The sequence below is a fragment of the Carassius gibelio genome, chromosome B14 (assembly GCF_023724105.1).
Source record: "Carassius gibelio isolate Cgi1373 ecotype wild population from Czech Republic chromosome B14, carGib1.2-hapl.c, whole genome shotgun sequence".
Classification (NCBI taxonomy): Eukaryota; Metazoa; Chordata; class Actinopteri; order Cypriniformes; family Cyprinidae; genus Carassius; species Carassius gibelio.
The window spans coordinates 24,513,305-24,534,153 of record NC_068409.1 but is presented as its reverse complement, the minus strand read 5'-3'; the positions used below and the strand labels follow the sequence as shown (position 1 = coordinate 24,534,153).

The 20,849-nt window shown below is 35.8% G+C and overlaps 1 protein-coding gene across 4 annotated transcripts in view; it reads left to right on the top strand.

Moving 5' to 3' along the window:
• Positions 1-650: 650 nt before the first annotated feature.
• Positions 651-20,849, top strand: part of LOC127971390 (E3 ubiquitin-protein ligase RNF130) — a 42,797-nt gene continuing 22,598 nt past the window's right edge. For 2 of the 4 annotated variants that reach the window (XM_052574374.1, XM_052574376.1), the window contains exons 1-3: positions 701-865; positions 1,237-1,654; positions 16,827-17,018. In XM_052574374.1, coding sequence (XP_052430334.1) covers positions 1,381-1,654; positions 16,827-17,018 — 466 coding nt within the window. In that variant the 5' untranslated portion in view covers positions 701-865; positions 1,237-1,380. Of the gene's footprint in view, positions 866-1,236; positions 1,655-16,826; positions 17,019-20,849 lie in introns of all 4 variants that reach the window. The other 2 variants (XM_052574373.1, XM_052574375.1) reach the window with 2 other exon arrangements.

The window sequence follows — 20,849 nt, the reverse complement described above, 5'->3', positions numbered from 1 at the left end:
AAAAAATCTGAAAGCAATATTGTTAATTTAGATAATGTATAGACAATGTTGACAAACCTTATTGTAAATTGTTAGGCCTACTGTCACTTATTTAATGGGGTCTTGAACTAAAAAAAAACTTTTGGCATAAGAGGTCATTGTGTAATAAAAACATCCTGTAAGTTTCAGAACTCAGCTTTGTCCTGTCTAAAATCAGCTTATATTCAACGTAGTCTGCCAAAACGGCAACTTTTGTTCTGATGCCAATATTAGGGAATAGTGCATGAACTTTATTTTCATTTTACTGTGGATTGGTTTACAAACAAGGCACAATTTGACGTAAGATTTTCAAAAAGCTCGAAACCCTAAACAGAACAACGTTAAATTTACCGTTTAATTTGGAAGGTGCATTATGGCGTCATCAGTACTGTACTCTGCTTTACATGCTTCTCATAAACATCATCTGATCTTTCAGATGAGCAAACTGGAATTAATCAGCTCTGATCACTAGCAATACAGAAAATATTTATAAAATAGCCTTCAAAACCTCTAATACACATTAAATACATAAACAATTACTTGTTAACTTGTAGACTCTTCACATTAAATGGTACGACTGGTAGTAGATGAGTGATTATTAAGGGCCAGTATACACGCACTGAAATGATGGTGATGTGGCCCTGTCTTTCCCGCCCACTGATCTGATCTCACAGAGAGACGCGCTGCGTCGCGCATGCGCACTCGAGTACGGCTCAGTGTTGCGAAGACGAAAAAAGGCGAGCAGAACAGCATCGGTCTGTCTATGGCCGAACAAGCCACGGCTGTGAAATACCCCAACAAAGAGAGTGTCTGACTGTAAATAATACAGGTGGAAGTGACCGAACAGGTAAGATATCACGTCAGAACCTTTTTTTAAGTAAATCAAAATCTCACCTCGTGAGGAAAGGTGTTTTTGTTGCATAGCAATTGGTTGTAAGGGCTGGTTGCACGAACAAAGCTGCCCTAACAGCAGAACAGATACAGATGATTACATTTAACAGTCGTTAAAAAGCCTATGTACTAGTTAAATTACCTGTAACGTTAGACAAGCTAACCGCCTTTAATACAACAAAACGGGGAACATTATATGAACCCAACCTCTCTGGTGAAATACACTCATTTTGTTGTCATCGCATGAAATACACTCATTTTTGTTGCCAAGTCAGTAACGTGGAGAAATCTATCTAACGTTACCCATTCCTTCTTTCTGTCTATCAGGGGAAGCGCCGCATGGCTCTTCATATGAACGTTGTGGCTTGAAAGGAGGACAGTATGTTTACATGAGGGCTCTTGAGACAGAGCGCTGACCGTTGAAAGATTCGCAGAGTCGGGTTACTTTGATCGGTGAAGACCTTGCTGAAGATGCTGAAGAGATTGGCCGCGCCGGCGTCATGCAGCAGCTGCCTTCTTGCCTTCCTCCTCGCCTTCGTCTCGCCCAGGTGTACGCTGTCTATCGGTGCCGACAAAACTATGGTGAACAAGGAGGATTATTATAGCGCCACGGTCAACGCCACCGTTCTGGACCATAAAGGCAATCCTCAACAGATATTTACGAAGAATGACGGGCGCTACGGGCAGAATTCCCCCAAAACAGAGGCGAAGGGGATCGTGATCGCACCTGCTGCCGTTAATGGGGGTGAGTGTGTGTGTGTGTGTGTGTGTGTGTGTGTGTGTGTGTCTATATATATATATATATATATATATATATATATATATATATATATATATATATACAGGTGTGAAAAAAATAAATATATATATATATATATATATATATATATATATATATATATATATATATATAATACAAATATTTTCTTTACAGCTCTTCACTTATCAGAGTTAATAGTAACAATTATAATACTCCCATCTTCGGAAAACGGAAAACTGGGAGGCTTGTGAGTGTTAAGTAAAATACACTGTCAAGGTCAAGAAAAGTATCATCAGATTAGTCAATCTGCCATCAGTGATTCAACCGTAACGTTATGAAGAGACGAGAACACTTTTTGTACACAAATAAAACAAAAATAATGACTTTATTCAACAATTCCTCTCCTCTGTGTCTCTCCACATCACTGTAGCTCCATTCTGGAGAATATGAGCTGAACGCAGGCAGCTTACCCTTTTCTGTGTCAGCCACGCTGCATTGATGCACTGTTTTCTTTCAAATCAAAGTGTAAATACAAGCAGAAAACATATCCTTGTGGCGCGGCTGACACAGTATAGCATACACAGTTTGTGTTCAGTTCATATTCTCCAAAATGGAATTACGGTGATGTGGAGAGACACAGGAGAGGAATAGTTCAGTTGTTGCTTTTTATACTAAAACAGCAACATTATACTAATTAACAAAGTGAAAAAGTTAAATCGCAAAAAACCACCCCTTTAAACTTGTGATGCTTTTGGGAAATGGAGCCCTGGTCTTCAGCTGGTTGAACTTAAAACCACACATTCTAGAAAATTGTGGAACCTGACTGATTAGGCTGAGAGACCAGCTAAACTGTCTTAAGCATGAAATATGTTAGGTAACCTTGGGCCAGTACATTACTAGCTAATGACCAGTTTGAGCTAGAAACCTTACAAAAGACTTTGTCCAAAATGGATGTTGATACTGTGTTTTTGTCTACATAGTGAACCTAATACATTTTATGGTTTGTTTTTATTGTCACAGTTGAAAATATGTGAAAATCCGTCTTGCTTTTTTGAAGAGATCATCTTTGAAAGTCATTTTAGTAAAGTGTGGGTTTGCAGATTAGAAACTTCCTGTGATATTTGACATCTTAACAGGACTGCCGTGTCATTTCCTCTGTTGTGCACAAACAAAGGAGAAAACTGATATTGAGAAAGCTTCAGAAAAAGTCTGCTGGTCGTTCAGTGGAGTTTCTGCATTTTTCTTACCCTTGATACTGACAGTTGCTTTCTGTGTATGAGACCTTGTGGATAGTCAGTCCTTTGGCTGATTATCTTGAAATGATTCAGTAAACAAAACTGTACACCTTTCGTACTATATACTTACATAACCTCCCCTGAAGAGGCCACTCCACTGTGTGCTCTGAAAAGTCAGTGACGTATGTGATAAAGGACAGAAGTCTGGTTTGCTTTGTTTGTAATTATAGTAATGCCATTCCATACATAATGCTCCTTCCTCGAAGCAAGGGTTTACAGTAGGGGTGGGTATCGCAGGGTATCTCACGATACAAAATGAATCCCGATACATGGCTCATGATACAATAATATCACGAATACAGCGTTTTCTGCGTTAATCAATATATTGCTAGACAATCCTATAAAAATGCATCATGATATCTGTATAGCTACAACAACAAAATACCTGGTGCAGTTTTTTTAGTTCTCATCTCCATAAACAAAAGATGCTGGTGCATCTCTGATTTGTTGTTGGTCAACCATTACGCTCGTATTTCTTCTTCGATGTGAATTACAATTTAATTTCCTTTAAACATCTGTAGTCTGGGATGCGCTACCCCAAGATGTCTGGAGGTACTGCTGCTCCGGTAAGCTAAAGTGGTAAACAGCCACAGTGTAAGTATGAATTCAGATCTTTTGTGTGTTTAAAATAAATATTGAAACTTTCTGCCAGAGTATGCTTTGGAATCGTTAAATATTTTCCGGTTCCAGTTCTGCCTAATAGTTCTGGTTCCATTGAAATCATTTAACAACTATTAAAAAAATAATGGTAAGAATGGCAGTGTATCTGTTATTTGGTTTGTGACATCCTTAACAGGAAATGCTGAATCGTCAGAACACCGGCGCGAGGCTGCTCACAGCGCTTGGTCACGTGTCGCACCAGAACTGTTTTCGGAACTGAAACATAGACATTGCTCATGGTTTCCGGTTCTTTTCAAAACAACATAAACCAGTTCTGAATGAGAACTGGTTTTCGGTTCTCAACCCAACGTCTTGTGGCTGGAAATATTGCGATAAATTGTCACATTGATTTATGGTTTAGTTTACAGATCACAATACAACGGGAGAAGTTTCAGGTTATGGTTGTCACAATTGCCAATGACAACATGCAGGATCAACAATGTTCATGTAGTCCAGAGTACGATTAAATTAGTGTACATTTAACCAGTTTAATATGGAGAGGCACTGAAATCTAGACCTTTGTTTATGTGTTTTTGACTTACACTGTACATGATGTGAGAACAGTTCGCTGTTTAGGTTTGTAATAGCATTGTCTCATTAACTTTAACTTTAGCTGGCAAGATGACATTAATGTTGTGCTTGAACCGATTATAATTGTAACCTAATGAGAGTATGACAACTTCAGATGACAGTTTTGCATCTTCCAATGTTTCTCAATGGCAATGAAACCTGAAGATGTCAGAGTTCCACACCACGTGCAATGGATACTTGACTGCCATTGGTTCATCTGCTTTAGAGGGGAGGGGCTTACTGACAGGTCAATTGCTTTGCAAACTTGTTTAATAATACCAGTACCATCCATGCTCTTTAAGGCCAAAGTTGCTCTTTGCTTTGCCGTGGCTGCTGTCTGTGGCTGTCTTTATCAATCTCTCCTATTTCTTTTTAAGATGACACATTTAGGCATATTAATCTAAATTAGCTGCACTTGTTATTCAAAATTTTGCTGAATCATTTATTTTTTCCTAGATCCTCTTGTATGTATTGAATGGCTCAAGGGAAGTGAAGTATCTATAATCATTCTTAGGTTGGCTGGTGTCGTCTTCCAGGGTTCGGATGTATATTTCTCTCTCCCTCTCTTTCCCATTTGTTCTTTTATACTCTGCTTGTTCAGGTTACAGGATGCTCAGAAATCACCAGAAATCCTTGAGACTGAGATTCTCTGTAAATCAATTATTAATCAATATTTATAGGACCATTAGAATGCTTTTTAAGGTGCTGGGCACTTTGACTTGGTTTAGTGCCATTGTGGTAAGACTAAGGAAGATGAATTTGTCGATCATTCATTGCAATCCATACTGCTGATCACAGATTTTGTGTTCTGTTTTTAAGGCTTGTTTTTGATGAGCTCAACAGGGCAGTTTTCTGTCGCGTGTCCATTCCTCATTGTACCAGTTTTAGCTTACATGCTGTTCTAGTTAACTGAGTGTGTTGAATTGACCTGAGGCAGTTGTCTGACCTACTGGTCATTATGTCAGTGAACCCAGTGGAGGTCATTAATCCTGATCCAGCCAGGAGCTGGAACAGGGACACAGGGCTCTATATTTAATGGGAAAAATTCTCTCAAGGACATTAGCACATCCATTCCCCCGTTTGAAGTGAGGAAAGTTACTGCTCCCAAAAAAAAACAGTGCACTCATGGCGTGTCCGAATCCATTTTTGCAAGTTTAACGATGGGAAAACGGTTGGCGTGCTCAGACTTGTGTTCTAAACAGGTTGTCCCTATTCTCCTAATGAGTTACGGCAGAATTTGGAAACACAAAGACAGAATGCGTATCCAGAGATGAAATGGAACTGCTTGTGTGCGAACAAATAGGTAGCCTAATTCTGAGACATACATTGGTTATCCATTATTACATGTAGGCATTTTTATATTCATGTACTGAACACAATAATAATCTTTTACATTTTTAATCTTGCTGTGCTTGCTTGCGAGCTGTCCTTTTGTGTAATAAGCAAAGTGAATACGCATTGGGGACTCGCCCAGAGGTGCATTTTCTACTAACGCGTTCTTTTAAATAACAAAAAAATAAATACATTGCGCTGTTGACTTGAGACTTTAGACCAGGTTTGAGTTGCCCTATATCTGAAGAAGACTTTCCATCATTTAAAAGTAAGTGTGCACACCAAATCTAAAGCTAAACTTCCACAAATGATTCTGCTTTTTTATTGCCATCTCAATTGGATCTGAGGCAAAGTAATGATTCTTAGCAGAAGATTGTGTAAAAAGAGAGCAGAGTTCTGACATAAAGCAGTAACACCCACTTCCTCTGTTACTCTAATCACTTTCAGGTTTGGATGCTTTCTCTCTCTCTCACTCTGAGGATGGCTGCATTTGTGTTTTCACTATAGCATAATCATTCCTGAGTGGCTTAGTACTACTGATCAGCTGACCAAGAATTTTCCCTCAAAGGAAGGAATGTTTGGGATGTTATTGCTCTCAGCTGCATACATTTAAAGAGGAAGATGCATGGGTTTGGGCTTGTCTTGTTTCTGTCAAAGTCTTTTGGAGTGTTAAATAACATGGATTAAACTGGTCATGATTCTTCTCAGTAGGGACTGCGGTAATACTAATTACATGTCAGAAAATAGTATATGTTAATAGTTATAATAGTAATAGTTCAGTTTATATGAAATTTTAAAAACAGAAAATTGAAATCAGGATGAATCAAAATTGAAAATGTTTGTATTTTATTAAATATTTATTGTAAATGACTCATCTGTGCGCATCAATATTTCTGTTAATATTTCGTGCCCTTGTAATCTTTAATAAAAAAACAAATTAACAAATAGCAATGATTCAAAAGTCTTTGTCAATGTATAACTCATATGCACCGTAAGAAGGAAATATTGTTTGGTGGATTTTAGTTTGACTGTAATAATGATAGTAATAGTAAAAGCTTATGTGCTATTTTTTTGAGAAAGTTCTTATTCTTCATTTTTTTTCTTATTTACTATTAACGCATAAACCATCTGTCTGCCGCCATCCATGTTACATCAAGCATACTCCGATTTGTATTTGAACCTTTGGGGTTTCCGTAATTTTTGTACATTTAGTAGAATTTTTTTCTGTTACTACACACTATCTGCAGCCATAGTATCGACAGAATTACAGTAGTTAATTTTAAAACTGGTCATATCGCAAGTTTGACATTTATACTTCTAAATACAAACAGCCGTAAACATGCAGGCTGCACATAAAAAATTCAAGTACATTCGGAATTTGACATATCACCGGTTTAAGAAAAATATTGGTAGCACTTTATTTTACAGTCCTGTTTCTCATGTACATACTATGTACTTATTATAGTAATTGCAATAACTATGTAATAACTAGGTACTAACCCTGAACCTACCCCTAAACCTAACCCTACCCCATGTAGTTACCTTGTATTACCAGAACTTTCTTAGATAAATACACTGTAAGTACACTATAAGTACATGGAAGTACACGTACTGTAAAATAAAGTGCAACCAAAATATTGGCTAATATAGATCAGTTCATCCTTGTTTACATTTTTATTTCACTTACAAGCCATAATAGAATAGGTTTTTGAAAGCAGTTGCTGAACCTTGATAACCGTCAATCACCAATAAAGTTTCAGCTCCAGCACTAAACAAAAACATAAGATTGTGCCATATTTGCCTTTGAAAAACTACTAAGTCACTATAAGCCTAAGTGAGCCTGTCTTATACAGAAAAAACAAGCAGCTCACTGCTTCCTGTTTGACTGCATCAAGATTATATTTCTTCAGGAGACCTCAATGTATTCGACTGACCTCTGTTTATCTCTTCTCCTGCCCCTCAGATAGCTTACCAGTGGCTCATCAGTCTAAACAAGGTGGTGAGCACAAAAAGAGAGAGAAGGCAGTGAGTGCAGGTCTTGTGACTCACCATTTTCTTCTTCTCTCAGTTTCCTCACCAGATGCTCCTATCATTAGAGGTCTGGCAACATAACAAACCTCACTTAACTAATGGGTAGTGAGACAGAAAATCACCTGCCAATGTGTAGAGGTAAAGTGTCCAATAAAGCCAATCCAGCAAAGCCCCCAAACAGACATGAAGCATGAAGCATACACAATAATCCACACAACTCACCTTTATTCTGGATGGCAGATCTTTATATAAACATATGAACTATTTCTTTAAAGTGCAGGAACAATATGGTAACTCAATTAAATAGAAAAAAATCTACTTAAATACGTTAGTTTATACCAACAAAACAATTGTTATGTTTTTATGGGTTAAATCAGTTGAAGTTAACATCTGCAGGTTGCAGTGTGAGAGGTTTTTTTTAAGTCTCATGTGACGTGTAAACAGTTCATTGATTTGCTATTACCCAAATAAGAACAGAATAATCCATTTCTTAAAAGAAACTGATGAAAGAACGGTCAGGAACCATGTGACGTGCCATATGCTTCTAATTGATCCAGGCAGGAAATGTGAGCTAGAGTAATGTTGGGACATCGATTGCAGTGGTGTTGTTGTCATAGGAAGTGAGGTTGGAGAGGGCCAGCACCGTTGAGGAAGCAAATTGGCTGCCTGTGTTTTTCTTAATACCCATGATTTTCCTCTGTTTCGGTGAATGTGAGGTCGTAATTTTTGAGATGAGCACAATGTTAGGAGACAAGCCGCAGAGGATCAAATTAGTGTCGTGTCTGAACCTAGTTTGTACTAGTGATCCACTAGTTATATACACAGTACAGACCAAAAGTTTGGACACACCTTCTCATTCAAAGAGATTTCTTTATTTTCACGACTATGACAATTGTAGAGTCACACACACACATACACACACACTTGTCTGCTAGCATGTATTTCTGCTGCAAACTTCACCTCTTAGCACCCAGATAGTCAGATTTAAATACAGTAGATGTGATGTGCCTTGTCATCGTCAACAGTTCTCATGTGCACTTCTGTCAGGAGGGTTGACCTACATATCTTCAGCTGTGGCTGAATGACTCTGCATCTGTCTCAAAGCTTTTCCTGGAATTAAATGTATGATTTATGTAATATTGAAGTGATTAAGTAGATTAACCTGAAAATTGTTCTTTCTGTGATGCAAATATCACATTCTGTTTCAGATACAGCATACAAACAGATTTCAGCTGCTCAGGTTTGAAAAACCAGGTTGTATCTTTCTGGCTCCCACAGGGAGAGATGAGAGATACCTCACTGAGATATGGGTTATTGTGACGTTTGTCTGGTTGTAGTGCAGGTGGTCTGATGGTAGGATTTTGTTGCTTCTGCTGATGGTATCTAGCATTCCTAAGCTTGCACGTGCCTGTCATGGTTATGCGGACAATGTTAGAGCTAGAAAAACAAAGATAAAAACGAATGCTGTCTAAGGCAGCAGATGTGTTCTGCACACACTTTATGATTTTGTTTTATGTCTGAAACAGTTTTATTTCTAGTTGAGAAGTATCAGTTTTAGATTTTTTTTTCAGAGTCTTAAAAGTCTAACTAAATTAGTAGTGCAAGGTTGCTATGAATAGGAATGTACGATATTCCAGTTTTTTTCAAAGTGTAGCTTTGTAATTGTGAGTTGGTTCATCTATTTTGTCCATGTAGATGTTATTTTGCATACATGTAGACTGTTTAGTCATTATATATTCAGAGTCAGACCAAGTTGTTCACATATGCAAAGGCATAATTTAAGGTATTGCTTAAGGTATTTAATGATATAAGATAATATTTTAATCATATATATATATATATATATATATATATATATATATATATATATATATATATATATATATATATATATATATATATATATATATAAGAATAATTATTTTAATCATTGTTTTAGCGTCATTATATTAATTGTATTTAAAATAAGTGATCTTAACCAAAATTAATATAAAATTGCATTGTAATTCAATGCATATTTTAAGTGTAACCCCTTTTGTCAGACCTTTTGTTGACGAACCCTGGTATAGATCATGACACATCATGGTATTACATTTTTTATTGAAGTTAAGGAAGATCAGATATCAAAATAGCAGTGATATCAAATGGCAGCTTTATGTTTGTTTTCCAACATGAATTGTTTAGTTTATGGCTGAGTTGTTGACTTGACTGTATGTAATGTAGCTTAGTTTTAGAAGTATGCACCAATAATAATTAATGCTGATGTGTCCACGCTGCCTGGTGATGACAAGCAGACTGGGGTCAGATACACGGGATCAATTCGGTTTAAAACTTACATTGATTAACTCACATGCTCCACATCATCTGATTAGAATTAATGGAGACGGGTTTCTAGGAAGCACATGCCCTCTGGCACTGCATTTAATTTGTGAAAAACCAACTAGCTATTGGACAAGTTCCCGATTTGATTTGCAAACAATCTGTTCGTCCTAGCTTATGATTGGCAGAAATGACCTAGTGCCAGATTTCTTGACCAGCCTCTGAACCAGTGTTACTGGCTCTAAAAATATGGGTCATGTCCAGGATAACAGTTCCATTAGAATCGTGTTCTGATATTAATGTTCATGTCATCATAAGTTTATTTTGCAGCTGCATGGTTGAGTGAGGTAGTAATGATGCATTAAAGGCAAAGCCTCAGAACAGGATCCCGTTTGGATGAGTGCATTAACTTTTGTCTTATGTTCTGCATTAGTAATTCTCCCCATTTTACTAGAGTGCAGAGTTTGGACATGTGAGAACATACCTTTGAATGTTCCATTTGCAGGCTTTGAATTTAGTTCACTTAAATGTTGATGCAATGAAATGAAAATGAAAACAGAGAGACATTGTTTTTTCTCTTTTCTAAGATCAAACAAAACCTGATTTTACCAGCTTTTGCTAGGTAATATGATAGCTTCTAGTCAAGTCTGAAGCTTTTGGAACACACAGAGTCATTAAGTTGAAAATTATTTCTGGTTGTGTATTAAATTAGGGATGTTCATTTTTGTTATTTTTCCTAACCAATGCTCGTTAACCGATTATTAACCGATAATTGGCAAGATTATTTTAAATTAGAATTAAATTAAATTAGAAAGGATAAGTGTCTGTGACCCGTTAAAAATACTAACATTTGTTTCCCGGGAATTAATTTTACATGCGCAAAAAGCAGAAAACAACAGAACATGAGGATTCACATGGTCATCACATCACATACCTACAGCAGAGAAAAACATAATAAAGCTATATATATACATTTTTGTGCTGCACAAAAGGAAACCAAATGGCAGAAAGCGGCAGCCTGTTTTTCTTTAAAGTTTTATTTTTACAAAAGCATAAAGATTTGTTTTTATTGTGAATGTACACAAATAAAGGCAAACCTTTTACAATTGCGATTATATTTTTTACTAAAAGGAGTAGTTGCTTCCAATGAAAAAAAAATGGCCATAATGTATATGATGAAAAAATCTGAAGATTGTTATGAAAATGAAAAAATAAAAATTTAAAAATCTGACATGAAAATCTGTCTATGAAAACATGAACACATGATTAGGACAGGTTAGATTATGATTATGATCAAGCAATGTTATTAATAATAAATAATAATAAATACCAATAAACGAAAGCTAATTCTATGACACATCCTATGATAAATCAGATAACTGAGATGCATATCAGACGTAACATTACAACTTATATCAGCACAATAGGATGCTAAGTTATGCGTTAGACAGACAGAGAGAGAGCGAGAGCGAGAGAGAGAGCGCGCGCGAGCTCCCGCTGATGCGTTTTCATGACAGCGCGCTGAAAGATGGGCAAGGACAGATTTTACTATAGATTCCTATACAGTTCTCATTATAAATGTATGGCAGATTTATGCTATATGTTCATCTACGTTATTAAGTGTAATAGTTGTTATAAAGCTGTATTTTTAAGTTAAGTTTTATTTTCCATAAACCACCTGCGCGTTTTCAAAGCCATATTAATTGAATTATGCCCACAAATATGACGAAAAAAAAGCTCGGCTGCATTATTATAACATCATTAATAAGAAATTAACAATAATAATAGAAAAATAAAACATTTAAGAGCAATATCATTACCGGGCATTGCTTATATAAGCATGAAACGAATCTCTGATATGCAGCTATTTCAGCATAATTGTTTATGTTAATTAATTAGATATAGACTAGCTCTTGCAACTTTTATCTGAAAAAAAAAAAAAAAAATCGCAGATGCAGATGTGAACTTGACCGAAAGTGTAACTCGGATTGCGCTTTACAAACACGAAAGTACAATAAATTCACATTAGTGTCACTATCGTTATTTCCTATGTAGTATTATAATATTTAATTAATATTTTGTATTCAATTTGCACTTTCTGATCAACCAAAATATTATTTAACAGCATGGAAATCACTGATTATTGCTAAATAATTGAATGAGATTTAAAATGTATTTAAGATAAAAACTATTACAAACAAATAATTTTCGTCATCTCTATGAATATGTATAATAGGCTACAAATATATCCAGTGCATTTTTATTTTATAAAGACCATTTCATTATTTGTCTGTGATTTAGAAATTAACACACAAAGATACTTTTTCTTTTTTTGCTACTTTATTCAACTGCATTTATTTTTAACAAAACATTATCTTCCAGTATAACTTTAGCAGCATATTTGATCCAGCGGTGAAACTTAGTTTTTAAAAGATAAGAAAAAAGTTCACCAAACAACTATTATAAGGTATAAAAGAGAGACCAATAGCCTAGATATTTTAACTATGGCTAAAACTCAAAACTAAAATAAAAATTATAAAAAAAAAATAGATATTATATTTACCAAGACCGATGAAACATTCAAATGTCTATTCAAAAAGATAAGGCGGTCTACGTGCTCAGATGAGAGCCGAGTGCGCAGCCTGTTCACATTTAGCGGAATAAATTCGCTCCGCTGGAACAGATGTTGCAGGAACAGCCAGACACCACTGGACAAGTAAGCCTTCTCTGTCCCTGAAACTAATGGGCAGCAAATCTTTCACCACCATTTCAGCGAACAGCTTTGTCATCTTCTCGGTTCTGCCTGCGTTGCATTTAAGTTTACGACAAGTGATTCAATGCTCGTCTGAGTTCCGCTCTGTTATCGCCAAATATTTTATGTACACATTTTAGATGATAGCGGATTATATTTGTTGTAGATGTGTGTGACAGCTTGGTGCTGCACAGCTTACCCTGAACTGTATTTTCATCGTTCTTCTCAAAGGGAAGCCAGCCATCACTATGTGACTTTGAGGCCATGATTATCTGTCTTCTAACATCTTTTGAGGTATCAAGTGGGAAGCGAACCAATCAGAGATCGGAGCGCCGTCCAACGTGCTGCCATAACCAATAATAAAAAAAAAAATAATAATTTCGATCATCGTTTATGTGATCGATCATCGCTGTCGCGGTCGAGTACTTGAGTACTCGATCACTGTTGCACATCCCTAATTGAAACACAAGTTAAGTACATAATAAATAATAATTTGCCATTCAAACACATTGCAAATATGGAAACATTTGATTTTGTGTCGAATGAGACACCCAACGTTGGCCTCAGTTTCGTTTTAGCCTAAATTAATTCATTTTGTCTAGTCGTTTTTATTGCTATAGCTTCTTGTTGTTCTTTTCTAAATACTGTTAATTGAAAGGATTGTTGTGGAATAAGGTGAACTAAAATAAGCTAGCTATGTTTCTAAACGTTTTTCACGTCTGCATTAGGCCCATTTCTGAATTAAATAATAAAACGCCACTTATGTTTTTTCTTTCTCTAAAAACACATTCATTTATATATATATATATATGTGTGTGTGTGTGTGTGTGTGTGTGTGTGTGTGTGTGTAACATAGGCCTATTTTAACCATGCAGCAAACATTTTAAATATTTTGAGAAATTCCTAAAAATTACTTTTTAACCATATAACTGATTGTATTAATCAGTCAAAATTCTTAACAGTCGGTTAACGGTTAGCCGGTTAAAATCACATTCCTAGTATTAAGTAGAAAAGATGACTGAAAAGATACTTTAACAAGGACTTCTCACTGCAGTAGATGACATAATAGATGGAATTTAATCCATCTCAATTCTCCAGGAAGATTTCTTATTAAGATTACTTTTAAACTTGTGTGCACATTCCTGCACTGTTGCCCTACCAAGATCACGAATTAGTCTAAAGGATAAGTCACAAATTGTATTAGATTTTATACGGATGGCTCAGTTTTGAAGCTGAAGGAAAGGATAAAATTATAAAGATAAAAATGCAAATACTGTATTGGATTTTATTTGGGTCTGGTTCCTGGGCACTATGTTCTGTGAGACTTTGAGTTGTTGTTACCATATGATGACTAGCCAAACTGATGGCATTGCTGCTGATTAATTTTTCTCGGACAGATGGAGAGTTTTGGCATTTTTCATGAAATGGATACAGTGTAAATGCACTGCTCTTTAAAGTGGGGATTTGTTCTGTCTCACGTCAGAGGTGTTGAATCTTGTTGTATCCAACAATCATGTGCCAAGTCATAATCTAATTGATATTTTATTCATGAAGAATGATAATGTAATTCCACAATTTTTGGGGCTTCCTAGTTTTTGTGCACAACCCAACCAAGGCTCATTACAAAAATACACGTCTCTATATACATTTATCCACCACAGTAATTAAGAAACTTACTGCACATTTCGCAGTAATTTCAAAGTTAACTGTCCGAAGACTGACACTTAAACACACGTTTTCATTACGTGTCCATGGCACGTATTGCTGTGTTTTCATTACACTGATATTGTGGCTGTTAGGAATTCAAATATCCGAGGAGTGTCACTACAGATTAAAGCTCTGTGATGTTGGAAATAACCCCTACGTGCAGGATGTAAAAATAGTTTTGAAGTCATACCATAACATTCTGGAAGTTATTGTGTGTAAATTAGGCTTTATAAATCAAAACTTTGTACCTGTAAATCATACTTTCTTGTGAAAAGGAATAGAATTAGTCAGGGAAGTGCCTTTTTATTCCACAAGTAGTGAAATGGACTCATCCTCTCGTACTGAGGACACACACATTCACAGTTTGAATATTTCCATGTCAAAGTTGAAGCACAGAACTGTACTGAAACTATGGTTTCATGTGTTCTTGCTTTATCCCTAAGTTTTGGGATGTCATTGAGTTGCTCATTATATAACATTACGCAATTTAGTGAAAGATCAAATAGAAGACTAGATTTCACCAGCTTTCCTTACGAACCCAAATATGCCCTTTCAGCACTGATAACCCTGCAAAGTCAGAGAGGCACTACGCAACACCGACCTCGACCTTAAAGGACTTTTAGTACTAACTGCAATTACGGCATATTAATTATTTAAATCTTTTCATTTCATGAACATTTCATTAATAAACGTGCTGATGAACACGAGCATGAAATCAGTATATTTATTGCCAAAATTTGATTCTATATGTATCTCTTCATTTTGTTGCTAAGGTTCTTTTGTTGAAATATATCATTGTGAATTCATTTCCTCCTGTGAGCATTTGTTATTTTCTCTCAGTCCATTTTTGATGTACCATCAGGCTGTTTATACTTTAATATCAGGTGATTTTTGGATTCATATTACGACTTTATCTCGGCTCTGCTCATCAGCTGCTCCAGGTCAGCAGCATGAATCATTCATGCTGATACTAATATTATGGTGCTCATAGGGCCTACAATATTAGCTTGTGGACCAACATTATTAGCTTCTGGACTCGTCTTTTGCTCCTCCACCCCAGTAAACACAGACACACACACACACACACACACACACACACGTGCATATAAACACCATCATTATCTCAGTGTTGATGCAAACTGATGAATATTTGATTCTGCTTCAACTTGTGTCTGTGTGAGTGTGGCCAGATATGTGAAAGTGCAAGCATTCGTGTGTGTGTGTGTGTGTGTAAACCTACTGGTAAAGAGATTCCTTTCTGCATTTTTGCGTTTAGTGCACAAGTCTTTCTAGAATGCCTTGAGGGAAGGATAGTGGGCTTTGCTGGGGAGGTGAGGTGGGCTGGCTGCTGAAACAAGCAAAAACCTTCGTATTACCTCTTAAAAACAATCAATTATCGTGACCTGCTCTGCCTCCCTGTGGGGGTTCCACCTCTCCTCGAGAGCGGGCCAGGCGGCTTCGACATATGAGTCAGTGTTTGGAAGTGACAGGGCTTTAGTTTGCATAGCCTAACTTGTCAGAGCGCCTCCATAATCTCCAGTGTCAATGGAGCAGTCACATAAGGAATAGGGAGGCAAGCAGCCCACACATACTCTATTACATCACTAATGAGTTTACTGGTGATATGCTTTCAGTCATGCTGGTGAGTGTAAGTTTCATCAGAAATGCAAGTCAACAGAACACAGTGAGTCTGGGTTCAAGCACAACCTACTCATAATTCCATTCCTCCAGTTGGATTTGTAGTGGAGTTTTAGTTGATCTTTTTTGGACTGTGAATGAATAAGATTGTTTATGAGTTATTACTGGCGTCTTCAGCATCACACGATGCTTCAGAAATCAATCTTATATGCTGATTTGGTGCTCAAGAAACATTTTGTATCATCAATGCTGAATAAGCTCTGGAATATTCTTGTAGAATCAGTGATACTTTTTTTTTAAAGACTTTTTCTGTGGATAGAAAGTTGCATAGGATAGAAAAGAGCACCATTTATGAGAAATAAAAATATTTTTTTGTCATTTTAAATGTCTTTGCTGTCTCTTTTGATTTATTTAATGAGTACTTGCAGATTATAAGTATTATTAGGCCTATTTTATTTATTTATTTTTACTTTTATTTATTTATTTTATAAATCTTAGTATCTTCAACTTTTTATTGTGGTATACAATAATACATAGTTTTTGGTGTGTTAATGCACAGTGATGTACTGTACAGCAGGTCTTGGGACAACATTCAAATGTCAATAGTCAACACTATTAGAAATTGTATAATTTATGCCAGTGTTTGATGTGAAATTAATGTAAAATAAAGTGAAATGTAAAATACAGTAACTTTAATCTATTTCTATTATTATTGCTGCAAAAAGTTAAAAAAATGGCAATGGCATGAGCAAATAAGTGTAATGAGTGTAACTTGTATCGGTGTTTTGTAATGTACAAAATGTAAATGATGACAAGAATTGAGGCTTTGTTTCTTTTTTTCTTTTCTATTTAGCAGTGGATTTGCAAGGCTGCTGTCCCACCCGGTTCATAGTTCCTCCGAAAACCACACACTGGGTGGCCATTATGCAGAGAGGGAAGTGCACCTTCAAGGAGAAGATCCTCAAGGCAGCTGCTTTTAATGCCTCGGCTGTCATCATCTACAATAACAGCACCAAAGAGGACACAGTCACGATGGCTCATGAAGGTGAGTGCCATAATCAATGTGTTCTCATTAAGACTAATGCAACTCTCTCTTTAGCGTCATGCAGATTTTTCTAACTTCTGTAGTCAGTTCCTTTAGATAGGAATCAAAGCTTGTCCCTGTTGTAGTAATTTTAACACTACATGCAGGAGATTTGTTAAGATCGTATGTGCATGTAAATGGATATTTTTATTTGACTGAATGAATCAATTGAAGGGAATATTTTATGACCGAACAGATATACCTGACCTGTTACATTTAGATCTTTTTTGTAGTGCTTGCAGCTGATTTTAATGCAGTGAGGTACATTATCTAGAAAAGTCATTGTCCAAGGACTAAATGGGAGTCTGTGTGTGTGTGTTTTGTCAGTGCAATAGAGAAACAGTTTTATTTTGCAGCTCCAAAATTTGCAAAGTGAAGCTAACTGCGAAATGAAACTAGCCAAAACGTGTGTGTGTGTGTGGGTGTGTGTGTGTGTGGGTGGCTATCACTAACTCTAGAAGAGTTTTGTGCAGTACACAGCAGACAGTTTAAGGGAAAATGTTGCTGTGCTCAGCGAAAAATGTATTTTTATTATTATTTTATTTATTTTTTAAAGCATTTTAGTAAAAGCTGACACAGTAATTTTAATGGGCATTCCATTCCATTAATGTTTACTAAACAGACCACACAGATGGTAACCGGACATGAGATAAACAGCACCACAATACATCAAGCTACATATAATACATTATGGATTGTTTATTATGAATTATGCAAGTGTTTATAATACTTTCATGTAAAATCAATCATGCTTTTTAAATGTATTGTAGTCCTGTTAGATAGTAGATAAAATTATAATACGCAGTTTATTACTAATTTTATTTTGATTATTAATGTATTATAACAGCGATGTCATTAGTATTACTTTTTTTTAAGACACCTGTTCAGAATATATGAATGTTCTTCATTTTACAAGTAAGGTGTCATTCTGTCTGAGGTAGACTTTTTTTAAACTGTTGATCTGTGTATACATGCAAACTGACATCTGTGACAGTTACATCGCAACTATTCTAAAAAAGTTTTTCCGCCATGGGTGCATTTTAAAGATGCTTTGAAACTCCTCGAAACCTCTTTGTTCTGTTCCATTTATGTGGTGTTCTGTCTAGATGTTTTTGAACGCAAGAGCACATCCTGTATGAATGTTTCCTCACTCATTCTGTGCTGCCTGCTCTCTTTAATTAACAACTGGAGGTTGTTAATTAATGATTTATGTTATTTTTTTTTTATGTTATGAGAAAATATTCGGATGATTCTCAGTTGTATGGAACCAAAACAGCAGCCTTGAGGAGCAGGAACATTCAGGATTAATTGTTTGTGTATGTAGGTATTTCATCATTTGTCTCGGGGTTATAAACCTGCCGTGAGAGTGTGACAGAGACTGTTTGGTTTTTGAGGGCATTCGGGCACGGTGAAGGACTGTGCGTACTGGAATTCATCCCCCCGTGCAGTCACTGTTGCTCTGCAGGTGCACTCTCTCTACACACACACACAAACACACACACATAGCTTGGCACATATCCAAGAGCTAAGGATGCACATGGCACATAAGATTCAACCTAAAGCTTCTCACAGAACAACCTAAAGATGTTTAAAGGGTACAGTACAGTAAAAAAGGGGAAGATAATAGGAGATGGTGACTCATGGCAGCGCTATCAGAATGGGATCGATGAGATATTTAAATATAGCAGGATTGCATGATTTATTCAGAGGGTCCTTTTCCCCTGCCACCTATATGGGATTCAAGCCTCGATGTACCAGCTGTTAATCTTGAGGTACCTCACGATTCAGCTGGATTTTGATTTATGGTGTCATGAGACAGTTGTCCAAGGGTTCTTGATGTATTTCATTTTTTTTTTTTTTTAACTTCATAGGGATGCAAGCCTTCGTGAGTTAGGGTGACTTGTTGCAAAATTCATTTTTAAGATCTTGTACAAGATCTTCTGTTTTTGTATAATGTGAATGGAATGCTAGACCAGAGCAATTTTATACTGATATGTAAGCTGTTAATTATCTTAGCTGTTAATTATGAAATAAAGCTGAAATAATATAAAATACATATATTAGATGGAAATCTTAAACTGAAAAGCTTAAAGAAAAACTTGAAATGCTACCTTGATTTTTCCAGGTGAATCATTGTTCTTGCACCGCATACTTTTTTTTTTTCTGTTGTTATTATTATTATTATTATTATTTCCTTTTTAAATACATGTGAGGCAGTATTTTCATATGTAGATTTCAGTCACATATTCAGAATACTATCTTTTAAAAAGAAAAAAATGTTGTGAATCCACAGGAAGTTTGGGGTTGTGTGTGTGTGTGTGTGTGTGGGGTGGGGGGGGGGGGGGGTGGAGACATGTTTGCAAACAGAAAGCTGCAAGCAAACTGAACTGACACATTTCTTTCAAGAGCAACAAACTTAAAGATTTAGTGTATGTGCTCATAAAGGCTGCATTTATTTTATCAAAAATACAGAAAAAACAGTACTCTTGCAAAATTCGATTAAGATATAAAATAAAAGTTTCTATTTTAATATCCTTTAAAATATAATTTATTTCTGTGATGCAAAGCTGAATTTCCATCAGTCATTACTCCAGTATAAAGTGTCATCCTTAAGAAATCATTCTAATATGCTGATTTATTATTAGAATTATCAATGTTGGCAACAGTTGTGCTGCCAAATATTTTTTGGGGAAACTGCAACACTTTTTTCAGGATTCCTTGAATAAAAAGTTAAAAAGAATATAATTTATTGAAAATATTTATCAGTCTGATACCAAACTTTTGAACGGTAGTGTGTGTGTATATATAATATAATATAATATATGGTAACACTTTAGTTTAAGGTGCAGTATGTGAGTGCATATTGTAAATATTTACTGTAAATGTATTTATATAATTAGCATAAGTCATATGCTTTTCTCTGAGCATTGTTTTTATCATAGCATCAACATCTTTAATTATCTGTTCAAGTACAATTTAAAGACACTGTTATAGGAGTTGAAACCAAAATGTAAAACCAGTTACATGCTGAGTGCATCTAAATTGATCATGCCAAATGCTCTCTCGAGTCTCGAGTGGTTTGAAGGATTGCATCACCTTCACTGTCTTTGTCAGTCAGCATGTGCAGGGCTTAAGACCACCTTTGAGGGAGTTTCCCCTTTAACACAGATCGATATTTGCATAGCTTGACCTTTATGCAAGGAACAATCAATAATGAATACAATTAATTTCTAAGCACTGTTATAAAGTAAGGCCATTTAGACTTTGTTTTAGCATTTCTAAATGCATTAAAGATGAGTCAATAACATTTTTTTTACTTTTTAATCCATATTTGGTTAATTTTGTTGAGAGATCTATTGGAATCATATTTGATAGATATGATTGTTATTATAGCTCATAATATTTAGTTTTGTAAGACTGTATGTAGTGTTGTCAAAAGACCCGGTACTTCTGTACAAAGTCGGTACAAAAAAATGAAAATGAAAACCGAGTACCCGGTCAACCCGGGTACAACCCGGGTTCTGCAAAGCAGAAAACGCGGATGGAATCTCAAAATCCAGTCATGAAAATGAAACTCACATTTTAATATGGACAGCCACGGAATTTGTCAAAGTTAGCATAAATTAATCAAATCAAATCTCCATATGGACCAGTATTTGTAAAAAAAAAAGTAGATGTAGATTCATTCTCTGTGTGAATGAATAAATGGCAGAGATGTGCGGGTTTGTTTACTACATAGACTGAAGTGCGTGACGCTTGGAGTAATTTCAGCATCGGCCGTCTCAATGAGGA